At 36.5% G+C, this 19,862-nt stretch overlaps 1 protein-coding gene and 1 pseudogene across 2 annotated transcripts in view; one reads left to right on the top strand and one right to left on the bottom strand.

The window, feature by feature from the left end:
* Window positions 1-19,862, top strand: part of URI1 (URI1 prefoldin like chaperone) — a 72,730-nt gene that overhangs the window by 9,588 nt on the left and 43,280 nt on the right. The window contains exon 2 of the mRNA XM_030820280.1: window positions 18,355-18,389. Coding sequence (XP_030676140.1) covers window positions 18,355-18,389 — 35 coding nt within the window. The remainder of the gene's footprint in view (window positions 1-18,354; window positions 18,390-19,862) is intronic.
* Window positions 3,602-4,386, bottom strand: LOC100579992 (annotated as a pseudogene). Its single transcript, XR_001114171.2, has one exon. The product of XR_001114171.2 is annotated as a 60S ribosomal protein L9 pseudogene (transcript).

Below are 19,862 nucleotides of genomic sequence, written 5' to 3'. Positions count from 1 at the left end.
ACATCTCAAGTGCTCATAAGTCGCATTTGGCCGTTGGCTGTTGTATTGGTCTGTGCTGATGAAGATTCCCTTCATCAAAAAAAAAAAATTATTGGACTTCATTGGTCAAGAGTGCTACTAGTTCTTTATATTCATAATCTGATTCATTTAGTAATTGTGAAGTATCTTTCCATCACTTTTTTCCTCTTTCCATTATAGGCAGAAACTAAAAACAATCTGAATTCTTAGCTATGTTTATTGAAAGCGAAAAGCAGAGTACAAAGATGGTGTCTGTTATCATTTATACTTTCTTGAAAGATGATGCAATATCCTAGGCAATGCAGTAAGAAAATGGAAGGATGATATTTTGTTGTTGATTGCATCATCCTAGATGATTCCATAATTCTTCCATTTTCTAATTTTCTTATTTAGTTTTTTTTTTTTAGAGCATAGTTAGGAATAGTTGATCATACAATAATTACTAAGGTGATGATGAAATGGCAAGATGCAGGAAAAACATAATCACTAGGATCCTGTAGTGTATCTTAGACTTACAAAGACACTGTACCCATATGATAATTGCAAAATAAAATGAGTTTTTTTTTTTTCTTCATAGGAAAATTTTCTTTTGATTCCTTGGAAGGCCTCTAAGAGAAAAGGCATGAAATATTAATCCTTGCAAATAGTTAGAACTACTCAAAGAAACTAAAAACATAAAACTGGGTTCAATGGACCCTGACTGTATACCCTGATACTTTGAATTCAAATCCATTACTGCAAGGTTCTTCTTAAATTTTCCCCAGTCTGTGTTTGAAACTCTCCTTCTTCCATAGTGAAAACCTTGGTTCTCAACATCTGCATTTATTCATTTGCTCTATCCTACAATATGTACAAAATAGCTTCAGAATTACTACATTAATACCACCGCCAATGGCAAACCTGTGAGGTAAAGTTCAAAATGTCTTTGCAGTTTCATTGGCTTTTGTGTAATTAACGCTTTTGGGGTGTACAGTTAGGGTACTGATCTCAAAAGTCACTTGAATTACTTTTTTTCTGTGCAGTTATACCTTGGATTTTTATTTATATTGAATCTTAGTATTTGTTTTTTTATCTTTTTCACTTAATTGCATTTTATTAATACATGAAAACATTTACATGGTTCAAAATCACAACTAAATCAAAAGTTATCCCTACCGAGGTAATTCTGATTCATTCCCATTCCTGCTCTTACCTCCCCCTGTATATAATCTTTTTTTTTTTTTTTTTTTTTTGAGACGGAGTTTTGCTCTTGTTGCCCAGATTGGAGTGCAATGGCGCAATCTCGGCTCACTGCAATCTCCACATCCCAGATTCAAACAATTCTCCTGCCTCAGCCTCCCAAGTAGCTGGAATTACAGGCGCCCACCACCATGCCCAGCTAATTTAAAAAATATTTTTAGTAGAAATGGAGTTTCACCATGTTCGCCAGGGTGGTTTCAAACTCCTGACCTCAGGTGATCTGCCCACCTCAGCCTCCCAAAGTGCTAGGATTACAGGTATGAGCCACCATACCCGGCCTAGATAACCATTTACATTCACTTTTGACCTGTCCTCTGTTTCTTCTTCAAAAATACTTACATGTGTTCACTTTTTTGTTGTTGTTTTTTTTTTCTTTTTTATTAATTTTTTTTGCACACAAAACAATAAACATTTTCTAAAAATACATACAAACAAAAAGATGCATATCAAACATATTAGGAAGGTTGCACATGGGAAGACCGGGAATAGAAATGGGGGGTGGGAATGAAAGAAAATAAATGAGAGAGGGACTTTGTATGGATCAGTGATAATAATTCAATCCTCTATGTCTTTGACAAAGGAGAAGGAAGAGGAAGAAAAAGAAAGTGGGATAAAGGATCAGAAAGGGAGGAAAATAGAAAAAATTAGAGTATGACTCCAGGGTAGACCTCTTTTGTTGTTGCTGGGTTGGTTGGTTTGTTGTATTTTTCATATGTTTCGCCATGTTGGCCAAGCTGGTCTCGAACTCCTAGCCTCAAGTGATCAACCTGCCTCGGCCTCCCAGAGTGCTGGGGCTACAGGCGTGAGACACCACGTCCAGCCCCCATACTGCGTCTGGCCTCCGTGGTAGACCTCCCAGACGGGGCGGCCAGGCAGAGGCGCTCCCCACATCCCAGACAGGACGGCCGGGCAGAGGCGTTCCTCACTTCCCAACATGTGTTCACTTTATCTCTCCTCCATACTGCTTTCTTATACAAAAGGCAGCATATTTTGCCTTTTGTTCATCTCATTAAATGATAAACCTGGGAATTACTCTGGTTCATAGAGATACTCCTCATCATTTTTTTTGGAGATGGAGTCTCGCTCTGTCGCCCCGGCTGGAGTGCAGCGGTGCATTCTCGGCTCCGCCTCCCAGGTTCATGCCATTCTCCTGCCTCAGCCCGGCTAATTTTTTTTTTTTAATTTAATTTTTTAGTAGAGATGGGGTTTCACTGTGTTAGCCAGGATGGTCTCGATCTCCTGACCTCGTGATCCACCTGCCTCGGCCTCCCGAAGTGCTGAGATTACAGGTGTGAGCCACCGTGCCCGGCCTCCTTACCATATTTTGTGGTTGCACAGTGCTTTATGTCTGTGTCATCAGGTATTCAGCTGATACCTTGTTGATGGGCATTTGGTGTTTTTTAGTCTCTTGATAGTACGGATAATGCCTCAGTAAATCACTTTAGGCATATGTTGTTTCTCATTTGTGAATTAACTTTGGGTAAAGTCCTGGAGATGGATTACTGAGTCAAAGGGTAAATTTGTTTAGCTTTATCCGTATTTATAACCACCCTCTCAATGAACTGTTATGTTTAATTTATAATATGAAATAAAAATACATAAGAGAAATAGAAGAATATTATATCTGAAAACTAGGAATTCCTTGAATTGGCTGTTTCCTGTGATCTTCATTGCCATTTTCCCAGTTACCATATTTTTCTTTTCTTTTTTTTCTTCTTCCTGGGTTCAAGTGATTCTCCTGCCTCAACCTCCCAAGTAGCTGGGATTAACAGGCACCCACCACCATGCCCAGCTAATTTTTATATTTTTAGCTGAGACAGGATTTCACCATGTTGGCCAGGCAGGTCTCAAACTCCTGACCTCAGGTGATGTGCCCTCCTTGGCCCCCCAAAGTGCTGGGATTACAGGCGTGAGCCACTGTGCCTGGCCCAGTTACCATTTCTTACAAAAGAGGCGGTAATTCCTGGCTGGCCTTGGCAGTTCCACTTTGTTCCTCTTCTATCTATTTCCCAGAGTAGTCTTTTTTTTTTTTTTTGAGGTGGAGTTTCGCTCTTGTTGCCAAGGCTGGAGTGCAATGGAGTGGTCTTAGCTCATTGCAACCTCCACCTCCTGGGTTCAAGCAATTCTCCTGCCTCAGCCTCCCATGTAGCTGGGATTACAGGTGCCCACCACCACACCCAGCTAAGTTTTGTATTTTTAGTAGAGATGAGGTTTTGCCATGTTGGTCAGGCTGGTCTCAAACTCCTTGACCTCAGGTGATCCACCTGTCTCGGCCTCCCAAAATTTTACAGGCGTAAGCCATGGTGCCTGGCCCAGAGTAGTCTTTTTTTTTTTTTTTTTTTAAGAAGGTCCAAATCAATAGGTCTTTTATTGCATCATTTAAATATCACAAGTAGGTCTTAGGAGTCATCTGGCATCTTCTTTCTGTAGCTGGATAACTCTTAGATGTTATTCATCAGACTGCTGAACAGTTCCTTTTTCAGAGACATAGATACCATCCAAAAATTTCCCGATATCCTTGTTTTTAACTGTTGTGGCTTGCTGAATCAAAGCTGCTGAGTTTGAACCAAGCGCAGTGTCACTTCCTTCAAGGATTAATTCATCTTTCTGGGCTTGAGGTACTGAACAGGCAACACCTGGTCTCATCTGAACCCTGCGGATGTATTTTTCACCCAAGAAATTTCGGATTTCAACAAGAGACCCATTCTCCTGGATAACGACGGGGAAGTGAGCATACACAGACCTCATCTTGTAATGGAAGCCCACACCCTTGATCATGTTCTGTACATGACTACAAATAGTCCGAACGGTAGCCAGTTCCTTTCTGTTACACCACCATTTGTCAACCCGGAGCCTCTTTTTTTTCTTTCCAAGAAGTCTGAGTTCTACGTTGATGTGATTGAAGTCCCTCCGCAGGGTTCCTCTGGGGCCCTTCACGATAACTGTGCGTCCCTTCAGAGTAATGTCGACATTTTCTGGAATGTCGACAGTCTGATTGCTGAGAATCGTCTCCATTCTCACAGTAGACGCAGCAAAAAAAGTGGCCCAGAGTAGTCTTTTTAAGAATGCAAATTGGATGATGTCATTTTGTCATTTTCCTGCTTATAATTCTTTTGGATTTATCAGCAGGAAAACCGTAAAATAAATACAATTTATGTTTTGAAATTTTAAAATGGATTCCAAGTTTCTGTGGACATCTGCAACTTCTGTTTTCATGAATGTATTAATCATAAAGTCTGTTATATTTTATAAATGCAATATGTCAATCAAATGAAGGTCTGCTTTTATTCTTTCCTCTTGGTTTCTTTATGGCTGCTTCTGTTTTTATAGATTGCCTTGTACCTTGTAATTTTGAATTAGATGCCAGATATTGTAACGAAAAATTCTAGAGATTCTGGAGGGGGTTAAGTTTTCTTTTAGCAGCTAGAGTAATCCTTATGGAGTATGTTGTCTGTTTCATAAATTATGTGATTATGTGTATGTAGCTTTGTTTCTCTATTCTGTTCCATTGGATTATTTGCCTATAATTGCACCAGTATCACACTCTTACTATTTTAGCTTTATAATAGGTCTTGATATCTAGTAGTGAAATTCCTCTAGCACTTTGTTCTTCAAGATTGTCTTTACTATTCTGACTCTTTGCTTTTTTGTATATATTTTAGGATCACCTTTCCAATACTCAAAAAGTAATATTACTGGGGTTTTGCTTGGAGTGCACTGGATCTAAAGATCAGTTTGAGGAGAATTAAGATGTTTACAATATTGTTTTAAAATCTATGAACATGGTATATCAATTTATTTACTTCTATAACTTCAGTATTAGCTTTTAAAAGTATACAAGTCTTCATGTGTTAGATTTATTTCTATCTACTATTTTTTACTGTCTTTTGTAATTTACTTGCTATTCTTTATTTTTATTTTTATTTTTGCTGGTAACATACTTGATTTTTACATATTGACTTTGTTCCAATTTTTTTTATTATTGTTGGTAAAAAATAGAGATGAGTTTGCTGTGTTGGCCAGACTGGTCTCGAACTCCAGGCCTCAAGTGATCCACCCGCCTCTGCTTCCCAAAGTGCTGGGATTACAAGTGTGAGCCACCATGCCTGGCCTAAATTTATTTGAATTCTAATTACTTGCCTATACATTCTGATAGTATCTATGTAGTTACATACAGGCATGTTGTTTGTAAATACTGACAGTTTTATTCATTCCAGTTCTTAAGTTTTTTTTATGGTTTTTTTTTTTTTGCTCTATTGTATGAGCTAGAACCTTTAATATAATGTAAAATAAAAGGACATTGGGCTTTATATACCAGGAGGGCAGTTTTAAGTATTTCACCATACAGATGTTCATAGTTGGCTTTTTGTAGCTACTCTTTATGAAAATAAGGACATTTTCTCCTGTTGCTAATTTTATCATGAATGGATGCTGAATTTTATCAAATGTATTTTCTGTGTTTCTTGAGATAACAATATGGTAAATTACTTTGATTCTTTAAAAATATTCAAATACCATTGCATTCCTGCAGCAAACCCATTTGTAGAGGATGTGTTTACCTGGTTGTATATTGCTAGATTAAATTTGGTAATATTTTATTAAGGTATTTTGTTCTGTTACATGAGGCAAAATTCTGTAATTCTTTCTTTTTTTTTCTTTTTTTTTTTGATTAACTCTACCAGGGTGCTGTGGCTCACACCTGTAATCCCAGCACTTTGGGAAGCCGAGGTGGGCGGATCACCTGAGGTCACGGGTTTGAGATCAGCCTGGCCAACATGGTGAAAGCCCATCTCTACAAAAAATACAAAAATAAGCCGGATGTGGTAGCGGGGGCCTGTAATCCCAGCCACTTGGAAGGTTGAGGCATGAGAATTGCTTGAACCCAGGAGGTGGAGGTTGCAGTGAGTTGAGATCATGCCACTGCACTCCAGCCTGGGCAAGTGAGACTCAGTCTCAAAAAAAAAAAAAAAAAAGACTAACACTACCTTAAACCTATGATTTTCTTTTCTTGTAATGTCCATGTAAGGATTTGGCTTCAGAATTAGGCTGGCCTCATGAAACAACTCCCATTTTTGAATATCCTATAAAAGAGTTTGTACACTATTGTTACTGGTTTTTGTGTGTGTGTTTTGTTTTTGTTTTTTTGAAACAGAATCTCGCTCTCTCTCATCCAGGCTGGAGTGCAGCGGCCAATCCTGGCTCATTGCAGCCTGGAACTCCCAGGCTCAGATGATCCTCTCGCCTCAGTCTCCCCCAGTAGCTGGGGCTATAGGAATGCACCACCATGCCTGGCTAATTTTTCTGTATTTTTTGTGGAGACTGAGTCTCACTATGTTGCCCAGGCTGGTCTTGAACTTCTGGGATCAAGCTATCCATCTGCCTTGGCTTCCCAAAGTGATGGACTACAGGCTAGTCAGCCACTGTGCCTGACTCGTACTGTTTCTAACTTAAATGTTTGGAGGAGTTCATCAACAAAGCTGTCTGGGCCCAATGTTTTTCTTGGACATTTTGTATGGAGATTTTAATATACGACCCCAATTTCTTTGAAAGTTCAAAGACTATCCAGATTTTCTGTTTCTAGTTAAAATTACAGGCAATTTTAGAAAATGTGATTTTCAAGGAATTGTCCTTTCTATCTAAGTTTTCAAGCTTATTGTCCCTCCGAGTTACCATGATATCCTGTTACCTTTTTATTATCAGTAGATTTGGTGGTGATGTCCTCTTTTTAATTACTATAATTTTTAATTTGTGGGTTTTTTCCTCCCTTGATTTCTCTTCTTAAGGGTTTATCAATTTTATATTTTATATTTTTGCCTTTGATTTTTTTCCTCTTTTCTAAGTCTGCTTTCTACTTTATTGATTTCTTCTCTTTTTTTCCTGTTTAAGGTTTTCCTTTGCCTGTAATTTTTCTAGCCCTTGGAGATGATGGTTGAGGTTACTAATATTAACCTTTCCTTATTATAAGATATGCATTTTGAGCTTTAAATTTTTCTCTAATCATTGCCTTAGGTACTGCACACATTTTGTATGTCATTTTCCTCATCAGTCATTTAAAAATAGTTTCTAATTTCTATTGTGATTTGCTAATTGACCCATAAATTGGAAATACATTCCTTTTCAAACATTATTTTCTACCTATTTTTCTGTTTCTCTAGTGTAGTCAGAGTACACATTCTGCATAATTGAAATTTAAGTCTTGCCTTTTGACCTAATTTTTTTTTTCTTGGTAAATTTTTCGTAATTTACTTGGAAAAAAATGTTAATCCTGCAGTTTTTGGGTTCAGTATGTATCTGTTAGTTCAGGCTGCTTGAATATGTTGTTCCAGTATTTTATGTCCTTGTTAATTTTTTTGTCTGCTAATTCTGTCATTTATTGAGATATGTATTAAAATATTCACTAGGATTATAGATTTATTTTTCTCTCTTTTTTTAACCTTTGCTTTATGTATTTTACAGCTATGTTATTCATTGTATACAAATTTAGAATTGTAATAACTTCCTGGTCAGTTGACCTTTTCACCATTCTGAGATATTTTTGTCTCTAGTAATGCTCCTTGCCTTCAAGTCTCCTTTGTTGGATATTAGTATTAGTATGGTCACATCAGCTAAATTTGTTTGTTTTGTCTATCTTTAAAAAAAAATCTTTTAACTTCAGTCTTTTGGGTTCAAAGTGTGTCTTATAAACAGTGTATTGTTGTGGTTTTAATATTCAGTCTGGATATCTTTTCCTTTTATTTAGAGTATTTTAAGCCATTATATGTAGTAGGATTCCTGGTATATTTAATTTTATCACCTTTCTATTAGACGTACACTGTATTTATTTTTTATTTAAAAAATTGAGGTAAAATATAACCAAACTTACCATTTTAATAATTTTAAGAGACTGCGTCTTGCTTTGTCACCCAGGCTGGAGTGCAGTGGTGTGGTCATAGCTCACTGCAACCTTGAACCCCTGAGCTCAAGTGATCCTGCCTGAGTCTCCTGAGTAGCTGGGACTACAGGTGCGTGCCATTGTGGCTACCTAATTAAAAACAATTTTTTTTTGTAGAGACAAGGACTCACTATGTTGCCCAGGGTGGTCTTGAACTCCTGGCCTCAATCGGTCGTCCTGCCTTGGCCTCTCAAAGTGCTGGGAAATAGGCATGAGCTACCATGACCAGCCCATTTTAATCATTTTTAAGTATACCATTCAGTGGCATTGGGTATATTCACATTGTTGATCAACCATAATTACGATCCATCTCCCGGCTTTTTTTTTTTTTAATCTTGCAAAACTGAAACTCTGTTCATTAAACAATAACTCTCTATTCTTCCCCTTCCTGATCTGGCTATCACCATTCTGTTATACTTTTTGTCTCTATGAATTTGATTACTCTAGGTACCTTTAAGTGGAATCATATAGTATTTGTCCTTTTGTGACTGGCTTATTTCACTTACCATAATGTCTCAAGGTTCGTCCATGTTGTGGCACATATCAGAATTTCTTCCTTTCTAAGGCTGAATAATATTCTATTATAGAATGTATTATACAGTGTATTATACATTTTTGTTTATTTTAGCATCCATGGATACTTGCGTTGCCTCTACCTTTTGGTGATTTTGAGTAATGCTGCTGTGAACATGGGTGTTTTGTTTAAGTATCTGCTTTTGATTCTTTTTTTTTGTTTGTTTTGAGATGGAGTTTCACTCTTGTTGCCCAGGCTGGAGTGCAATGGCACAATCTCGGCTCACTGCAGCCTCTGTCTCCAGGGTTCAAGTGATTCTCATGCCTCAGCCTCACAAGTAGCTGAGATTACAGGCATGCACCACCACCCCCGGCTAATTTTTTGTATTTAGTAGAGATGGGGTTTCACCATGTTGGTCAGGCTGGTCTCAAACTCCTGACCTCGGTGATTCACCCATCTCGGCCTCCCAAAGTGCTGGGATTACAGGTGTGTGCCACTGTGCCCGGCTGCTTTCGATTCTTTTGGGTATGCTCAGAGGTGGAATTTCTGGATCATATGGTAATTCTATGTTTAATTTTTTAAGGAACTGCCACACTGCTTTCTCCGGTGACTGTACCATTTTACATTCCCGGGCAAATTCACAAGGGTTCCAGTCCACATACTGGGCAACTTTTGGCATTTGCTGTTTTTGTTTTCTGTGAGGACCATCCTCATTACTGGAGTGTCAAATGGTACCCCATTATAGTTCTAATTGACATACTTTTATGTTCTTTTTTCTCTGCTCTTTTTTTCTCCTTCTTTTGGATCAAACATTTTATATTGTTATTTCCTCCTATTAACTTGTTTGTGATACATTTTTTTTACTACTTTTATACTGTACTTTATGCTTTAGTACTAAATATAGTATGTATTTATAGTTTTTTTTTTTTTTACAATTCCTTTTGACTAAGTCAGTCTCTGTGTCTCTAGAGATCATAGCATGCATTCATTTATCCAGCCCACCTCTTACATGATTGCTCCTATGCATTTTAATTCTACGTGTTTTAAACACCACAACACTGTATTTAATTGTTCTGTGTGGTCAATATTGATTTCTCTTTACCCATCTTTTTTTTTTTTATCCTGTACCTTTACTCTTTCTTTCTGAATTTATATTACTCTGAAGAGTCTTTTTTGTTGTTGTTGTTGCTGTCTTTTTTTTTTAACCGATCACACTTATTTAATAACAATATCTAGTTTAATAATTTTTTTAGATAAGACATTTATTTAATTAACAACATGTCTAGTTAAATAAACCTTTAGTATTTCTTTTAATGAAAGTCTGCTGGTGCAGAATTCTGTTTCTGTTGAAAATGTTATTTTTTCCTTCATGTTGGAGGATCTATTTGCTGTGTATGTCACTATAGATTTTCAGTTATTTTTTCCAGCATTTCAAGATACTCTGTTATCTTTCACTTTCTGTCATTGATGTTGAAGTTAGCTCTAGCTCTAAGTCTTGTCACTCCTTTGAAGGCTGTGAATCTCCCCTATGCCTCCTCCGCCTACCCCCAGCTGCACATAAAGTTTTCCCTTTTTCTTTGATTTTCATCACTGTAACTATGTTGTGCCTTGAAATTTTCTTTGTGCTTCTCTTACTTGGGATTCTTGGAGTTTCTTCAGTCTGTTGGCTGATACTTTGATATCAGTTTTAGAAAATCCAGAATTCAAGATCTTTTCAATATTGCTTCTGCTACATTCTGTCTTCCCTTTCTGGATCTTGCACTTACACTGTGTTTCACATGTCTCTTATTGGTCTTTTCTGTATTTTCCACATTTTATTTTTGAATCTCTGGGCTTTAATTTGGTGTTTTCTTTTGACCTGTCAAGTTCAAAAATCCTGATTTCTGCTGTTTAATCTTCTTTTAATGCCATTTATTTTAATTTTTGGTTCTTCAGTTGTAGAATTTTCATTTGTTTCTTCCCGTAGATTTCAGTTCTCTAGTGAAAATTGCTATTTTTAAAATATATTCCTTTTATCTTTTCCTCTATTTCCTTGAACATATTAATCATTATGTTTGTTAACACCAGTATCTAGATTGCATGTGTGTTTGGTTCTGTTTTATATATTTTTTCTTTTGACTTTTGGTCATATGATCCTGTTTCTTGGCATCCTAGTTATTTTTGACTAAATCCTGGGATTGTGTCTTTAAAGATTGTAGATATTCCTGAAGGTGATAACTTCCTCTGGAAAAGGCTCATCCTTTCTTCTACTGAGGCAGATGCAGTGGGAGCTGGTCACTTTACTCTAGGCAGGTACTGGGTGGAGTGAAGGCCAGGTTATTGTTTTAGTAAGGCATCTGCTGCTTCTGGTTTCTTCAGGCTTTCATCTGGAAGCTTGATTTTGCTCACTACACCATATTTCCTTGGAGGCTTCTGAACTAATTTTTGTTTGATCCTGAGCTCTGCTTTTCAGAGTTTTAGTTTATCTTTTTGGCCTTCACAGCTCAGAATTTGACAGATAATCATGGGAGGGAAACCGGTTGTATGCTTAAGACCTCTCCTGTGCTCTCATTTTACTACCATATAGCCTTGTCAGACAGCGCAAGGTTCTGCTTGTTTCTGTCTGCTAGCCATGGCTGTCTCCTCAGGGCCCAACATAATTCTCAGCCTCTTGCCTATGCCTCCTGTTGTCTGAGAAAAAAGTGGCTTCAGATGATCAGCTCACTTCTCCACAGTTCTCCCCTCTCTGAATCCTTGGTTCCTCTTGTCCTCACTGCTTTGGCAGCTCTTGGGTGCCTTTAAAGAGATAATTTTTGTTATTTATCTGTCTCTTCTACTTTCTGAGAGTTACAAGCTTTTTTTGTCCTACTTGGAGGTATTATAGAAGTCTAGACTGAGTTTTGAATTTGCATAGCTACTTGCAGTGATTTAGTGTGATCTGAGATTTTTACTACAGTCTCAGTGACAGTGGTGGTTTCTTTTGTTTTTGTTTTTGTTTCTGTTTTTTTTGAGACGGAGTTTCGCTCTTGTTGCCCAGGCTGGAGTGCAATGGCGTGACCTTGGCTCTCTGCCTCCCGGGTTCGATTTTCCTGCCTCAGCCTCCCGAGTAGCTGGGATTACAGGCGCCTGCCACAATGCCTGGCTAATTTTTTGTATTTTTAGTAGAGACAGGGCTTCACCATCTTGGCCAGGCTGATCTCGAACTCCTGATCTTAGGTGATCCACCTGTCTCGGCCTCCCAGAGTGCTGGGATTACAGGTGTGAGCCACCACGCCTGGCCAGTGGTGTTTGTTTAAAATAAAAATGTACTTCTTTAATTAATGCTACAAAAGATTGCTTTAATTTGACATTTTTGTTACCTGGGAGTATATTTTCCTGTTTTTTGTATTTGTATTTACTCTTCAGTGGACTGTTTGTTTCCTTTGAGCCTTTCATAGGCACATTCTCCTCCTAACCTGTGTGGCAAGTTTACTACTCTAAAGTTTTCTTAGTTGCAAATCATACAGATGCTTAGGAAATTATGAAATAATTTACTGTAAGAAGTCAGGAGGGAGTCAAGGGTAGGAGTTTTTTGGGTCTCTGTGTTTTGTTTTCTTGTATGTTTATGTTGTTTCCTGTGCCAGCTGCTTTAGATGGTTGGTTAGCTTGTGCAGATCCTATTGTGGTCTTCCTTTTAGGACCAGAATCTGTGATCACCTCAGGCTCTGATGTCCAAAGTAAATGAGGTTGGTCCAGTTAGCAGCAGGTATCTATCCTCTCCCTTTATTGTGGCTACAGACGGAGAAATGGGATTCTTTACCCATTCTTTATGGGAGAAGGTCAAGGTTTCTACGAGGAAGGTATGTGAATGGAGAAGAAATGATTGATATCTCTGGTAAAACAGTGGGCATGCAAGGTGGAATTCAGGCAGTATTTCAGATTCAGAAATATAGGTCACAATTTCTTATCTGCAGTTCAGAAGCCTGAAAAGCACTGAAAACACAGTTATTCTTAAGTTATGGAGTATTCATTTTTGACAAAACTAGAACTGATATGGGTGAGGCATTTATTACATTTTGAATATTCGTATGTTTCATTGCAAATGTTATGTTTACTACACGGTCCTACCTCATGGAGCTTTCAGCCAGAACAGTTAGAGTTCCTGGATCTCTAGTTCAAGTAACCCCCAAAACTCTCCAAACATGTAAACGTCTTCATTCTTAGAAATATTACTGAATGTATATGTCACCACTCTTAAAATATTTCCAATAGGAGAAAACTGTAATAGAATACTTAAGATAGTGAGTAATGATTACTGAAAGAAAAAAAGAGCCCAGTTTGTAGGTAAAGCCAACTAAGGAGGGAGATGTACGGTGCCAGAGCACGTTAGACATAGCCCGATATTTGTGTAAAATGAGACTAGATTGGAATGCAGGAAAAAATGCTTAGAAGCCTGTGTAGGAGGAATCTGGCTAAAACATAAAGGTAAAGATTAAGGAGACTTTTGATTCCATCTTAGCTAACATTTTAAATAAGAACATGTAAGTGTTTTCAGAAGTGGCTCCATATAATTGGACTTAGCTTTCATTAGCAGTTTTGCTTTGCAGCATATTTAGAACATAATTTGTTTAAAATTGAAATGGTTTTCTTTACTTTTATGGTGGTTTGTTTATTTATTTATTTATTTTGGGGGACAGGGTCTCCGTCTGTCTCCCAGGCTGGAGTGCAGTGGTGTGATCTTGGCTCACTGCAACCTCCACCTCCTTGGTTCAAGCAATTCAAGCTACCTGAGTAGCTGGAATTACAGGCATGCACCACCACGCCTGGCTAATTTTTGTATTTTTGGTAGAGACAGGGTTTCACCATGTTGGCTAGGCTGGTCTGAACTCCTGGCATCATGTGATCTACTGGCCTTGGCCTCAAAGTGCTAAGTTTATAGGCGTGAGCCACTCTGCTTAGGCTATGGTGGTTTTTATACAATAACACTCAATTTATTACAGTTTATCCCAGTGCTTATTGCATTTTTTCCTGTTAGGAACCTGTAGTCAGTTCCTCCCTTCTTTGCAAAGGGGTTTACTTAAAAGATTCGTAATTTTTGTAAATTTTGTTGAAAGTACACTATTTGTATACTTTGGTAATGATATTTATACATCTACTTGACAAATCTATCTTTTAAGAAATTATTTTCAGCTTTTAAGTAACTGTCACATAACATGTATGTCCAGTATCCATTGGCTTCAGCTCCCACTGATACTATTTTCTTTTTGACTCAGCAGCTTTAAAACCAAAATAGTAAGATCTGCCTTGAAGCCACAGTCTAGCAGGAGAAGCAAAACTATATAAATTTAGACAGCTCTGATTAGCACAGTTCCCAAACTGTTATATTATGCATTAACCCATACAGGAAGAATTTAAAATTGCAGTATGGTGAGAAAAGTTTTAGAAGTGAAGCATTTTTGAGAAAAGTATCAAAGATGAAGAAGTACTCTTGACCTTTTAGGCTTTCTGTTCCAGTCTAGTTTTAGTGTGGCATTGTATTTAACTTGCCTTAGAAACTCATAGGTTTATGCCCTCTTGTGGTCTGTCACCAATATAAATAGCACAAATAAAAATTTTAAGTACTGGAGATCTTACTGCATGTTACTGCTCTCCTTTATAAAATAATTTTTAAAAAGCAGCTTCTGAGGAACAACAGCTAAGAAATTATTATTCCTGTCTTCCATATAATGTGTGGACCTTAAAAGTCACCAAATGTTGTTTTAACCCTTGGTAACAAAATGTATGTGTGTGTTAGCTGGACACTAATGAACAGAAAAATACTGTTGGATGGGCTGTCCATCGTTGTCCTTCTAGGTGTCTAACCCTATTAATTTATAAGTGTCTTAAAAATATGATGAGGTGTGATAGTAATTGTAGGGCTAGCACATTACCCTTCTACCTTCACCTAAACATACACAGATATACTAGTAAATGATGCTTGGGAAATGTGTTGTTTATACTTACTTGTTTCATCTGAAAGGGTCAGGAGCTGTAGGAGGCATTGGAAGAAATGAGGATTATAATGTTAGTGAATTGGTGAACTTAAGCTTACAGAATTTGCTTTTACTGACATGAGTGGCAAGGTCTTATTCGTGAGTGTGGGACTGAGGAACTAACTAGTGGAGGAGAAACAGCAATAGCAGTCAGTGTTTTAAGACTGCAGCTGTAACCAGTGTTTTTCTGCTGTTATCGAGTAAGCCACATGATGGTTGGAAGCAGGCCAGTATAGGGACTATGCACTTTAGGATTCGATAGAAGCCCTGTTAGAAAGACTTGGTTTCAAAACTGATCTCATCTCTTACCAGTTCCTGGACAGTTGTGTAATATTAAGTAAGTTACTTCATCTCTGAATACAGGTTTCCTCTCCAAATAAAGATTTAAACTGCATTCATCGAACTCTTTGCAGTTTGTTTGTCACATGCAGTGTTGGCATATACTCCTGTCGTTATTGCCCGTAGGTTAAAGACAGTTTTGTGTTGCAAAGAATGAATACCATATGACTTTGTAGCCACTGGGTTGTTGGTAAAGACTCCTAAATAGTGGTAAATCAGCTCATAGTTCTTCTTTACTATGGATTTACTGCTGTACTTCTATGTAGGTACATACTTTATTATAAATTCTTGAGTGTAAACGAGGTCATTATATTAAAGAATTTACTAATTCAGTTATTTTAAAGTTGAAGCCTAGTAGCTATTTTTAAGAAAAATGAAAATAATACAATAAGTTTTTTTCTTTAGGGGCACTATTTGCATGTTTTGTCAGGTTTAAAAAAAAAAAAAACTAGTATTGTTCCTCCATTGTGGTCTTACTTTTGTGGAGGACAACAAAGTAATGAAATGTTTTTGTTTCTTTTGCTGTGTTTTTCAAGTGTTGCTTATAGAACAAGGCTTGCTGCCTTATGGTTACTTTCAAAATTTAATACTTAAAGGAATTTATCTGAGTCCCCTTTCAGGAGAAATACGATTATTTAGAATAATTTAACTTAAGGGAAAAATACTTGTTTTTATAACACCTTCTAAAATTTCTAAGTTGTAGAAATTTACTATTTTTTTCCTTTTGTTTTTTTTTTTTTTTGAGATGGAGTCTCGTTCTGTCGCCCAGGCTGGAGTGCAGTGGCGCGATCTCGGCTCACTGCAAGCTCTGCCTCCCTGGTTCATGCCATTCTCTTACCTCAGCCTCTCGAGTAGCTAGGACTACAGGCGCCTGCCACCACGCCCGGCCATTTTTTTTTTGTATTTTTAGTAGAGATGGGGTTTCACTATGTTAGCCAGGATGGTCTAGATCTCCTGACCTCGTTATCCACCCGCCTCGGCCTCCCAAAGTGCTGGGATTACAGGCATGAGCCACCGCGTCCGGCCAAAATTTACTAGTTTTTTCTTTTGAATAACTTGCTGTGAAATAGAAGACAACTAAAAAAAAAAAAAACCCTCTAAATATAATAGAACTGCTTGGGCTTAAATCTTTTTTGCAAGTAGGTGGACCATAAATCATATAAACAAAGATAACCTAGACATGCCATCAGAAGGCTAGTCTATGTATTTTTATATCTACCTCTTTCATCTTTCCCCTTATTTCTGATTTCCAAAATGTCACTTCTTTAGTTTACATTTGGATAGTGCTTATTTGAAGTCTCTGATATTCTAAACACTATAGGTAACTAATAAAGACTTTAAAACATAAGGCAGCATTTTGGTAGTGAAAATTTCTCTTGTACATTGTGAAATGGATTTTGTTGCTGATCTGTCTTCCTAGGGAGACTATTTAAGGGAAGTAAAAGGAACAGGGCAAGTATGGCCAGAACAAAGTGGAGGGTAGACTATGGGGAGTGATGGCAAGAACACATGCCATTCTACCAGTGACTTGTTTCTTAAACATAAAAAGCATATGTGCCAAATTTACATATTTACTAATTAACAAGGCTTCCTGGAAACATTAGGTGGACTATCTTCTATAACCTTTAACACCATCACTAATGGATATAGCTTAGAAGATTTCCTCGAAGGTCCTTTAAATAATGTAAATGATTATGAATGTGTAACTAGTTAATATGCAGCTACGAAAGGATTATCATGTAGAGGTTAATGAACATTCTGCTCTTATGGTTTGCAGGGCTTTGCTTTCTGTGCTTTTGGCTCTCTTCATGCTTGGAAACACATGCATTGGGATTGGAAAACATCCTGACTGTTTTTGGGTCTCATCTTTTAATGGGGTTGTTAAATAGGAACTTTATGAAAAGGATTTCATGAGCATTTTTTTCCTTTTTCAATTTACATTTAATTCTATTTGTCTATTTTGTAATTACTGCCAAATCAGAAATAGTGAAATGGATTGATGTAGTTTTAGCCTGGCTCTTCCAGATGTAAAGTCAGTACTCTATTATACATTGCCACTGTTATTAAGTGTTGCTATGTGATTGATACTTACTGAGAGATCTTCATTCTAAAATGGACTTTTTATGCTGAGTTAATGTGTAGTATGGTTGGGTTTCTGATTATAGCATGTATTTTGGTACAGAATTTCTGTCTTAGTATTTAAAATGTCCCAAAAGAGGACATTTATTTCAGGAATTAAATGTTATAATAGAGGAATTTAGTGACAGGTCTAAAAAAAATCTTGTGTATTATTATTTTTTTTTTTTGCTGGGAGGGGTGGTGAAACATTGAGCATATACAAGAGATAATATTGGTATTTAGAGCAGTGAACTAGAGCAGCGTTTTGCAAACCAGATAATGCTGCTGTCTTTTTCTCATGGCCTAGTCTTAAGCATTTTGGCTTTCATCCCCTAGTTTCTCTGTCTCTAAAAAGAGACTGCTGTTTAAAATTTTTATTAATAGGTAATTTAAAAGTAGATAATTAGCCATCCTTGAAAACAATGTTAATTCTTAAATTGTCATTCAACAATAGTGTTATTTTTTTAAATTGCATTTTTCTTTATTGTCTAGTCTTCTTATTTTCTGAGCATTTTGAGAATCTACTGACATATCTCCAAGGAAAACAAATAACTTTTGTACTTACATTCATTGTTTTAGTATTATAAACATAGTTTAAACTGGCTGTGAAGTGCTTACAATGTTTATCATAATTCACTGGGGAACAAATGAGCTGTTCAGAGCATCTCCTTATCCCAAGTATTTCTTCTTGAAAATGTAGTAGAAAAATATCACTGAATTCATTTTTTAATGCATCAGAATAAAAATTACAGGTGAAAATGTTTGGAGATACACTGACAAAATAAAATATTTTCACTACTGTTTTTTTACTGACGAAACGTGGGTGTTACATTGGTTTCTTGTTATTTATAACATTTACGTATTCTACAAAAATATGTAATATTGAAAACAGGTCTGTAGATTGTACAAAATACTAGTTATCTTATATCATATGTCACCTAATAGTTATGAAGCGGGTTTTGTACCAAAGTATGAATCAGAAAGCTGTAATTTGTTCTGCAGTTATCAGCCTGCATTAGAGGGTTATGATAAAGTGTGCTGCTTAAAAACTAACATTCACATCTCTGTGCATTTGACAAATAAAAATGTATACTGAGATGCTATTAAATCTGTAAAGCCAATGTTCTAGTTTTCAGATACACTGATTTTTGTAGTTCTGTGCATAGCTCTGTTTTTTCATGAGTAGTTATCTGTTTTCATGACAGGTGGTCACTAACTGCCAAGAGAGAATCCAGCATTGGTGAGTGAAAGATGGTTTTATTACACTTCTGAAATACTGATGGGGTAACCTACTTGTGTTCAAATAATATGTTTACTGTTTGTGTGTGTGTGTGTGTATGTATGACTAGTAATTGAATTCTTCTAGTAATCTCCATTTTGAATGCCTTTAATACTAATTTATATTGTCTTTGACCCTTTTCTGAATTACACATTTCTGATTTCCTGACGTTGTGTTACCACTTGTATTTATTCTAAGTGCCTTTTCTTTTCTAAGACTAATACTAATATCATTATGAATTGGAGACTGAGACATCTTTGAATGTGACATAGCTCTATTTTGGGGATATTTCTTACATATTAGTAGAAAAATAATGGGAATCAGTTACTTTAAAATAATGATGGAAATAGGGCACAGAAATATTTTCCCAAAGTTTGAAAAAAAAATCTAATTTTCTACTTTTCAGAGCTTGTTTTATTGACTACTTTTTTTTTTTAAGAGAGAAAGCATATCTATTTTAATGTGCTAATCTATAGTTAATAGGACCATGTTTGGTAAATAACACACTTTCCTTTGGCTTCTGAGGAAAATGCTCGATTTAATGGTGAATAAAATCTTATGAGTTGTTATGAGGTATAGCTGTTGATCTTACAGATATCAAATTACAATATATCCATGCTGTGCTTACGAAGATTTTACTGAGAGAACAACAGGAGCTGTCTTGATTATTGTCTGCAGGGTTATTGCAAAAATCATGGTAACTGCCCCTTTAGTGGTGAGATTAAACCTTCGGTTATACACCATCAAGCATATAATATTTTAAATTTATTTTAAGAGGCTTTTTCTTCATGCCTGAGAGATCTCCAAGAAAATAATTTATAGTTAGTGTATATAAAATGTTTTTTGGTTTAAATGCACATAGGCTGCAGGCAGTGGATAAGAGTGAAAATTGGTGCAATCTGTACACATCATCTTATTAAATTTTGACTATTGGCTTGCAGAAAATAATCTAAAACTAATAATATCCACTTTATAAATAAAAATTCAGGACTTCATTAATTTTCAATAAATGCATCGTTGTAGTTGCTTCCACTGGTGGTGTAAGTCTGTCAACATTTCCATAATGGACCATTCGCCTTTCATTATACATTCAGTTCAGGTTAAAACTTGAAATACAAGTCGTTGGCTAAAGAATTTTTTCCCGTGCACATTTAGTCAGAGTGGCTCATTTTACAAATAATTTCCAGGGGAAGTTTTATTAACGTGAACTTCTATCTGTTGGTTTTGGTAAGAAGTTCAGGAAATTAGAAAGGTATTCACTGGGAATAGATGCTAGTTTACATAAATGGGTGAATGGTAACTTGCTTCTGGTTTGTTTTATAAGATTCTTATTAGAGTTCTTTAAGGATAAGGGCACGTTTTCATCCTTTTATTCACAGCCCCTACTGCTGTGTTTGGCACAAAATAGGCACTTGATAAATGTTTGAGTAAATG

This window comes from Nomascus leucogenys, chromosome 10, assembly GCF_006542625.1.
Source record: "Nomascus leucogenys isolate Asia chromosome 10, Asia_NLE_v1, whole genome shotgun sequence".
Classification (NCBI taxonomy): domain Eukaryota; kingdom Metazoa; phylum Chordata; class Mammalia; order Primates; family Hylobatidae; genus Nomascus; species Nomascus leucogenys.
The sequence above is the reverse complement of the archived record's forward strand: the minus strand, read 5'-3'. Positions and strand labels throughout refer to the sequence as shown.